This window comes from Berghia stephanieae, chromosome 5, assembly GCF_034508935.2.
Source record: "Berghia stephanieae isolate SIO BIC M18660-M18661 chromosome 5, UCSD_Bste_1.3, whole genome shotgun sequence".
In the NCBI taxonomy this organism is placed as follows: Eukaryota; Metazoa; Mollusca; class Gastropoda; order Nudibranchia; family Aeolidiidae; genus Berghia; species Berghia stephanieae.
The window spans coordinates 8,783,400-8,793,747 of record NC_088364.1 but is presented as its reverse complement, the minus strand read 5'-3'; the positions used below and the strand labels follow the sequence as shown (position 1 = coordinate 8,793,747).

At 37.7% G+C, this 10,348-nt stretch overlaps 1 protein-coding gene across 1 annotated transcript in view; it reads right to left on the bottom strand.

Moving 5' to 3' along the window:
• LOC144972364 (uncharacterized) overlaps window positions 1-7,824 on the bottom strand; it is a 12,513-nt gene extending 4,689 nt beyond the window's left edge. The window contains exons 1-3 of the mRNA XM_078913490.1: window positions 7,759-7,824; window positions 5,617-5,697; window positions 881-994 (exon numbers count right to left, since the gene is read on the bottom strand). Coding sequence (XP_078769616.1) covers window positions 881-994; window positions 5,617-5,697; window positions 7,759-7,762 — 199 coding nt within the window. The 5' untranslated portion in view covers window positions 7,763-7,824. The remainder of the gene's footprint in view (window positions 1-880; window positions 995-5,616; window positions 5,698-7,758) is intronic.
• Window positions 7,825-10,348: the final 2,524 nt, after the last annotated feature.

Here is a 10,348-nt window from a genome sequence, read left to right as displayed (position 1 = left end):
AACAGCTTCATCACTACTCATCCCCACCCCCATACACCAACCCTATCTCTATGAGTTGTACACACTCCCATGCAATGCCATCACAGTCACAAACAGCTTCATCACTACTCATCCCCACCCCCATACACCAACCCCTATCTCTATGAGTTGTACACACTCCCATGCAATGCCATCACAGTCACAAACAGCTTCATCGCTACTCATCCCCACCCCCATACACCAACCCTTATCTCTATGAGTTGTACACACTCCCATGCAATGCCATCACAGTCCACAACAGCTTCATCGCTACTCATCCCCACCCCCATACACCAACCCTTATCTCTATGAGTTGTACATACTCCCATGCAATGCCATCACAGTCACAAACAGCTTCATCACTACTCATCCCCATCCCCATACACCAACCCCTATCTCTATTAGTTGTACACACTTCCTCATTGCCACCTGACACATCGCTTTTGGTTTGGCCTTGATCTCTTTGCACACAAATCATGACAACTACCTATCTAATATGTTCCAGTAGTTTTGCTAGCTTTCAATTAGAGTTTCGTCAGTCTCAGTACAGATACAATTCAATCAACTATCTAGGTTGATCACAATACAAGTTTACGAAAAAGATTAAGATAAACCTTTCTAAAGATAAGCATATTTTCTGGTCCTGATGAGTCTATTTTAAGCCTAGTCCACGGTACTTGTTTCAGAACTTTACCAATTGCTTTTATACAACAAGGTGGTATATTTTTCTTTAGGGTATGAAAAGGGTTCTGTTTTCTTCTCATTTAGGTTGAGAACATTTTTCTCACTTGCAGTCACAATGCTATCTACGAAATACCCAATTATATACTATTGAGAAAAGATGATTGCTTGACATTCTTACCAAGTTTGATATCAAAAAGAGCAGCAAGCTTTTCCTCCGATTCCAGTGTGTCATTCATCAACATCTCTATAACTTGACTCACAGTCGATTCTGTAGCCAGACTTGCAAAGCCAGCTGGAACAAATACATTAAGAAATCAATATTATAATTACTATAATAATAATAATAATAATAATAATAATAATAATAATAATAATAATAATAATAATAATAATAATAATAATAATAATAATAATAATAACAATACAATTTAACCCATAAAAAGCGAGATTCAATCTTACTTTAACTTTAACCTAACACCAGATCTTAGTCTTAATGTTATCATTAACAATAACAGACAAGCTATGCGATTATAGCTTAATTGGTGGAAACGATTTATTCTGCATTAACAATAGGGAAATTATTATCTGGATGAAGACAAAAAATCAGTGTTGCTGTTAAAAGGTTAAACTTGCAGGAATCATGTATCGTAAAGCACTTCCGTAGCACCCCTTTGATTTACGTCATCAGGTGACCCATTGATTCTTTCATCTTCCCCAATACCAGCCCCCCCCCCCCTCTCTCTCTCTCTCTCTCTCTCTCTCTCTCTCTCTCTCTCTCTCTCTCTCTCTCTCTCTCTTACTCTTGTCATAGTGTCATCCCTTCCCCTTGGCTTCTCACGGTGAAACGAAAACTTTCAGCTCGGTTTGCAAATACATGTAGGATTTGCCTCTCACTAGGCCTAGGCTAATGGTTTAAAAACCAAGATATCGGGTAGTGGGTGTCTGGCTAATTTAATCAGACATTTGGCCGTCTGGCAGCCCAACTACGCTTACGTGCATTCATACTTCAACCACCATTGAGTACAGACGATACAAGTTATTTTGCATTTTACTTTATTTGTTTTCAACGTTAAATTGTGTATTATTGTGCTGACGAAGGGTTTGTACCTGAAACGTCCATTGTCTGTTTAGTTCCCATACTAAGCCTCTCCATTTTCACTCTTTTGTTAGTATTTTTACGTTCTGCCTATAACACACACACACACACTGAAATGGGGGAGGGGTGGCGGGGGGAGAAGGGTGAAAGAAATCAAGATCATAAGTTACTGTGCACCAAGCTCAATGCCACCTTTGCCCTCCATCCCAAAGCATGGTACAAGGTTACCTTGTATGTAGATCCTGATGCTAGGTGCCCGGTTACCATGTATGTAGACACTCCGATACTAAAATACAATCACCCAAAGATGATTTAAAGAAAAAAATAATAAAATAACATCGACATACCTCACGGCGTCTAAACTGCACTATAAATCTGACAAGATATGAAGTGAGTAGAAAAGTGCCAGAAGACAATAGAGAATAAATTTTTTTTTTTTTTTTTTTTCCGCGGCGGTGGTGGGGTTTGAACCTGCGACCTTATTGGTACGACAACTCCGCCTGGCAGGTGAGAGCGTGGCTCTACCGTGTGAGCTATCCACGAACACAAAAATATTCGTTTCAAACCCAAAGTCATTTCTAGATCCCTCTCTCACCCACTTCTTGAGATCGCCGATTCGTTCACCACCATCGCGAAGTAATTTTGACCAGCAGTTAAGCTTAATAGCCAATATTCTCATCACAAACATATAACATAGAAACGATTGAGACATTGAGTATGCTCCGGTGTATGGGGTGAATTTTTAATTCAGAAAAGTGAGTGGAGCAGGCACTTATGTTGGTAACAACAAGATATGAAGTGAGTAGAAAAAAAGGGGGGGGGGATCTGACCGTTTAGTTTCCCGCTGTTCCGAGCGCCGACGTAACCTCACCCGACAGGTAACCGGGGTCAACAGCGGTCAGCCGATATCAATTCCCAGAACGTAGATTTGACGTGCATTGGGTGATACCAATGGATGATTTCCGTACCAATTAACCTCACGATCTTCGTGACGATGCAATTCCACCCAAAATGCAAAGAATTCTCGCAGACCTCCTCTTTCCATCGGTCCAATTTTTATTTCAATATCTCCAGTACTTATTCCACAAGCCGTGATTCAAATTCACCTATTTTTCTATAACATTTAAATAAAATTACTTGTAATTACCTCAGGATTCTAAAAAAAACGTTGCTATAAACTTCAAATTTTTTTTGGTGGATTCACAAGGCACAAGTTTTACTACGAAATGAGGTAAGTTTCATTTACTCTTCAGTTTTCATTATTTTGTAATGATTATTTTTCCGCGGTAGGTCAGGTAATAATGACATTACCTCTTTAGCCTTGTTCTTGAAACGTAATATTTCGCTGCGGTTTTATTGTTAATTATATTTTTATTTTTTATTTTTTTCAATGATGAGTTAATTTGATTTTTAAATTGCATAATTTGAATTATCATGCTAATGTTTAATTTTAAATGACATTGTGTGTTGGGCCTCAACTTAGCTCAACTGCTTGTTAGAATTTTCCTGCCCCCCCCCCCCCCCCCCCCTTTTTTTTCTTTCACCAAATTGGGTGAAGTATTTGGTTTTTCTTGTTCCAAATTTTATGTACGCTGTTATGTATGCGTGGATATGAGAAGTAATACAGAGTGTTTTAGAACTTATTTTATTCATTAATTCACTCTGGGTGGGGATCCTGACCTCCCATAGTGGGGTCCATACTGTGTCTTCTATCCCCTTCTATCTGTTTTCCAACATGCTCTCTGTCTTGGAATGAGATTTCTTGGTTTTGTCCTGGCCCTGGCCGGAGTCCTGGCTGGGAGGGAAACAGTCAAATGCATAGAGTTATTGTTTTGGGAGATGATATTTTTTCCCTTGTAAATCATCTCTCTGTTATGTATTATTATATTTATTTTGAATGTATAATGTAAGCATTTGAGTGTATTCCTCTTTGTTGGATCTTGTGCTTTGTCCGGATGGGACTTTTAGGTGATCTCAAACTAAGTACATTGGTGGTATGCTCTTGGAATCTACATCTGATCCCTATTTGTTCCCAGTTCCCCTTTGTCTTACCTTTTCTTGGGTTCTTTAATTGTAATTCTAGAACTTTTTACTATCCATTTTCTTCCTTTTTACTGGCGCTGATATAACCTAAATGTGTTGCAAGCGCCGTAAAACACTTAAAAACAAATAAAACAAACATTAATTCACTATATCATTGCTTACATCGCTCAGTCAATTTTGAATTTTCTCTTACAGCATGGACCACACAATTGCAAGTCATAACCAAGCATTGAATTCATTATGTAGGACATGTGGTATGATTTGTATAACACAGAAATAGAAACGTGCCCGCAAGAAACCATTTAAATGTTCAAATTATTCTAATGACATTCTGTTAGTCTATGGACTGACACGGCATTGGACAAGCAAGGAGCACACTCATAATTTATGTGTAAAAAGTACACATTATAAAGCACATTGAACACACGACTCATTAGCTTCTTTGTATTTTCTCATTGCCAAGACACTAATAATAAATAAATCAACCTTGAAACGGGTTGCACTTGCATGTTTGATATCGACAGAGTAGAATATAACAACAAACTCCAAAACGCAGGAGAGACTTTCAAATCTCATGCATGAGCCACTGACCCTCAGGGATGGTCCTATTGCCTCTGAATTGGACAGAATACCGCATTACACCACAGGCTTACCACAGCAGATCATTCATTGGCAACCACTGCCACAAATACTTACAAGAAAAAGTCTACACTTTATCCAACAAACAAAGAACTGCCCCCACGACCCACTCATCATTGACGACGCATGCAGTATTGGATTAATTTTCGACAATATAAACAAGGCCTATAGTCATGTGCACAACTTTATATCACACACAAAATCAATCAAAGCAGACACAATCCAATATATTCAAAGTGCAATAAAACATTACACGGATACATACAGAAAATATTTTCCAAACAAAATAATCCCAAAACAACACCTCCTTGAGTACCACTGCATACCCCACATCACTCAATATAAGTTTAGACTTAGACTTCTTGGAGAACAAGGCACAGAGACCTGTCACCAAACAACAGCAAAATTGGAAAAAAAGAGCATCCGGCATTATCAATGATATGAATAAAATGCGATTTGTCATCAACGCAATGCAGTTAAAGACCAGCCCCAAACTACACTGACGAGTTTGAATGCTCGTAGCGGATACATTTTTGTTGAGGAAAAATACGTTTTTTGTGAGGAGAAGTATTTACATCTTGTCTTTATAATACATAAAATTCAGACAAATCCATAGCAACGTTTTTTTTTCTCTAATTTTTGAAATGTTGCACCCGCTATATTTTTTGTGTAATTTGTTACCGTCCATTGATAACTTATATTGAGAAATCTAGTAATACTATGAAAAAATAAAAAACACACAGTAAAAGTAGAAAATATAAACTTTTATACCAAGTAGTGATATTTCAACTCATTCAATATGGGTGTCTAACAGACAATAAAACAAAACATTGTTAAATTGAGTGAAACGGCAATCCCCGTTAGGTAAATTCCTCTCGGTGATTGACCGCTCACCGTGACCGGGTCAGCAGGTGTCAGGAACGGAATACCGTCTCAACTAAACTGTTGTCGTTGTGTACGCTGTGACCTGCAAACTCACATACCACTGCCTTTTACTTTTACTTTTGATGTGAAAAAAATGTCTCTACAATTGGAACAACCTAGCTGCTGATGAATCAAGTTTCTGTACAATATTGAAGACACTACCAGTAACTCAGACACAATTCTGCTAGTCTGCAAATTAATAGTAAACTCACTTCTTTGAAGACGGTCCCATACTTGAGTCCTCAAACTAGATTGTTGCTGGCTCTCACTGTCTTTATTCATATCTGGTGTCTCTGTTATCATATAAAAATTATTTTAACAGCAAGTTTAAAAATTCACCAATTCTATCAAGGTTATTATAGATAGATGAATACATAAAGTTAAAGAGACAAGTGAATAACTAAATTTTGAGTTTATTGTATCTTCATCTAAACAAAATTTATTGTATCCTGGATTCCAGGACACTGTGAGATACTTGGAAATCAGATCGCTGACCAACTGGCAAAGGCAGGCAGTCGCATGCAGCAACCCTCCCCAATGTACTCAACAGGAGAAATTAACAAAACGGCCAAATTTATCCAGTCTCAGAGATGGAGAGAGAAGCACCCAGAATACAACATGAATGACCCAATCAAGGTGCTCGACAGAAAGGAACAGGTCATCATCTTCAGACTGAGAACTGGACACAACCAGTTAAAGGAACATATGTGGAGGATGTCCAGAGCAGGTGCCTCTGGACAATGTGACTGCGGACTAGAAAATGAAAATGGACATCATGTCCTAATGGAATGTCCAAAGTACAACCAGTTGAGAAGGAACTTCTGGCCTGACCCAACCCCATACTCAAAGAAGCTGTACGGCAGTGAGGACGACCTCAGGACCACTGTGGGCTTCATTCACCAGACCGGACTGACCATGTGACGTGACGGGAACGAAGAAGAAGAAGAAGAATACATAAAGTTAAAGAGACAAGTGAATAACTAAATTTTGAGTGTATTGTATCTTCAACTAAGTTTAATGTATCCCTAAAATTTTGATTTATAAATTAATAAAATTCTGATCACTCACTGCCCAGATATAAAATCGTTTGAAGCTCGTAGAGTGTAAAAACAAAGTTATATGACAAAATAGTTATCTTGGATATGGGCGTTTAAAATTTGATGAGAGTGATAAAATCTAGCATGAGGTTAACATCTACATCAAACAAATAATGTGTTTACAAATTTTCAAAACAATCAAATTCTCACTTTGGTAGTTTTTTTTAAATGTTAGATGCCTGTAAATTAATGAAAACACCAACATTATGATTATATTAGGTTCAAATTCAAATACCGATGCACTCTAGTAAATTACGTCCTTCTTGAAGTTGACGGGTGTTTGACTTTAAATTGTAGTATCAATGAAATAAAATTGATTAAAGTATAAAAACTTTATAATTCCAAGGAACAGTTTTGAAACTATGTGAGGCCGGTTGGTCAAAGAGAGAATTGAGAGAGAGAGAGAGAGAGAGAGAGAGAGAGAGAGAGAGAGAGAGAGAGAGAGAGAGAGAGAGAGAGAGAGAGAGAGAGAGAGAGAGAGAGAGAGAGAGAGAGAGAGAATAACAGAGTACATTGTCATTGTAATAGTAATAGACACACAGGGGCTCCAAATTGAAACCAAAAGTTCTTATCATTCCAAAACAGTGAAAAACACAATGCCACAGTGAAAAAACAAATGTTGCGGGTGAATAGACGAGACAAAAAAAAAAAAAAAAGAATAGACAAGACAGCAGGAAAGCTGGGGATAGATGAAGCTCCCATATATTCTGAAACATGTATTAGGCTTTTTGGGAGATCTACCGAAAGCTCCTACATCCCCAGTATTCTTTTTTTGTTTTGTTTTGTTTTATGTTGCAGTAGGGGGTTTGGGAGGGGGGAAATTTCTAATAATGTTCTAGTATGAGGTTTGGGACGGGGGGGGGGGGGGGGGGGGGGGGGGGGGGGGGGGGGGGGCTTTTTTTTAAAAAAAAGTTTTCCCCCTCCCAAATTCCCTACTACTGAGCATTATAAACAAAAAAGAATACAGGGGATGTAGGAGCTTTCGGAAGGCCACCCTGCTTTTTTTTTTAAAGTGTTTCGATTCTCTTCTAATCCCAATGACAATGACAGGTGTCTGGGGATAACGAATTTTCATTATCCCCAAACAGTCAAACAGGTGTCTGGGGATGATCACAGTCACAGCGTTAATCGGAATCGGCTAATCTAAACTGAATGGACAGTCTCACTCAACAGTCATGTTTCGTGAATCATATGCATTTCCTCTATTGCATAAAATACAAATGTTTCCAACATTCCAACAACACTGGTGTAACTTACCCATTATTTTCACTTGAATTTGAAAATTTTGACTAAAGATTAACGATTTGTATCTAGATAGATCTACTAGAGGTAGCTACGTGACAGTTTGAACGCTTTATTATTATTTCTCAGTATTTACAAAATATCGCATAGTTCGCATTTTACATGTTCCTTCATTTTACTTTCATTTCCTTTTTGATAGCAAAAGCCTATCTACAAGAAGTTTCTTGCAGCCACCCAAATTCCAGAACATGGAGTGTCTTGTCTTGTCTTGTCTTGTCATTAAGTCTCAACTCCATGCATGGAAGATAATCGTGACTGTGAGTGTGATCAGAACATTGAAGTCAATTGGTCAGAACTAATGGACGTGCCCAAGACTTGATTTTGATTCTATCAATTTATCCGTAAATTCAATTTGATCATTAATTTTTTAAAGTAGGTTTTCGTGCAAAAAAATCCATATTCGGAGGCTTTGAAAAAACAAACAAACAAACGAGTTGACATAATAATAGAGATTTATTGTCCAAGATGTGGAAATTCATTTTGGTTCACATCGATGCCAATATAAAATACAATTATAGTTATAGTATGGGTGGCTTATATACTCATGTAGGCTACATACACATGCACACACTTTGGCCTTTTTGGAGTGTGCGTCTTTCATGTAATGGCGATCAGTTTAGGATTTGCGCATCTCACTGACGCTTTCAGTCCTCTTGTATCATATGTGTGAAAAACAAACCAAAATGCTATATTCTTCATTTTTTGCGAGCTGCTCCATCTGCTTTTTACTCTTGGGCTCCCAAACACATGCTCTTTAATTTTAAAACGGCCCGTATAGAGACTTTATAGGTTTCTCTAATGTTCCTTGGACAACTTTGTAGCCTACATTGTACATAAAGTCTGGGAAGATATTTCAAAAAGATAAAACATACCAATTATCTTTGTCCTCTATCTGGAATTTAGTAATGTATTTATGTCTTTTTTGTTGTTTTTGTTGACTGAAGAAGGGTTTTGAATCCAAAACGTTCCTTGTTTAGTACTTTGTTCTTTTTAAAAGCTGTTATATTCATTTTTGTTTATGAGAAAATACACAGATACGTGTATGTTTAGACAACCAAGATTTTGAAAAAGCATCCCTTAACCCCAGTCATAATTTATCCATATCGATAATATTAATAATAATAATAATAATAATAATAATAATAATAATAATAATAATAATAATAATAATAATAATAATAATAATAATAATAGTAATAATGTAAACACGTCGTGTTTTCATTGTTTTTGTTTTTTTGGGGGAGGAGGGGGGGGGGGGGGGGTTACTCTCTCTCTCTCTCTCTCTCTCTCTCTCTCTCTCTCTCTCTCTCTCTGAGTCTGAGAATTTACAGGTCAACTCTCATGCAAAAAAAAATATTTTTAAAAATGAAATAAAGAAAAGAAAAAGCCAATAATACACATGTATTACCGCCCCCCCCCCTTTCACACAAACAAACACACACACACACACACACACACACACACACACTCACATGCAGCAGTCAACCAAGTACACTAAACAAGCTATTTTAATTTTATAAAATCTGGGAAGAGGAAACCATCCCCAAAGGATGGAAGGAAAGAATCCTCATCAAACGTCCCCCCAAAAAAGGAAACCTAAGTAAATGCTATACAAAGATGCCAGTGTATCACCCATCCAACTGCATTTTTAGTTTGTTATTGTTGGTGGTTGTTTTGTACTCTCTCTCTCTCTCTCGCTCACTCCTCCCCTCCCCCATTTTGACAAATTGGTAGTTTTAGTCTACCAATTTTACAGGTCTATTCTCATGCAAAAATAAATAATAAATAAAATCAAAAGAAAAGAAAAAATTCAGTAATACACAAGAATTAACCCCCCCCCCCCAAACACACACACACACACACACACACACACACACACACACACAGAGAGCAGTCAACCGAATACACTAGAGGCAATCCATCCCCGAAGACTGAAAGCCTAATTAAGTAAATGCAATAACTGTATAAATTATAATGCTCGTGTCTGTGCCAGGAATAATCTTAAATGGATGCCATCGACTCACATCTCAGGGACCAACAGGCAGGATTCCGCAGAAACAGATCATGCACAGACTAAATAGCCTCTCTTAGAATTATAATCGAGCAATCGCCGGAATGAAACTCGCCTCATTATTGCAAACTTCATAGACTATGCAAAAGCTGTCGAGGGTGTGGAAAGAGAACTGCTGTGGAAATTACTGAAAAATTATTATGGTATACCAAACAAACTATATTGATCTTTTAAATATTGAGCTTTTTATATAGCTCAATATCCACTGTATGTACTCAAAGCGCTTTACAAGGGGTCCCTGACCAACAGCAACAGGTAACATGTAGAACGAAACACAACGCCTGTTAGACGATATTTCAATATTTTTTCTTTCTGACAGAGACAACGCTGTCAACAGCCAGGTACTCATTTTACACCTGAGTACGGTGAAAGAATGTGAGTAAAGGGCCTTTTCCGAGGGCTCAACTATGCGCCAAACGAGGCTTGAACCCAGGACATTCCCATCCGAAAGCGAGTGTCATACCACAAGACCAC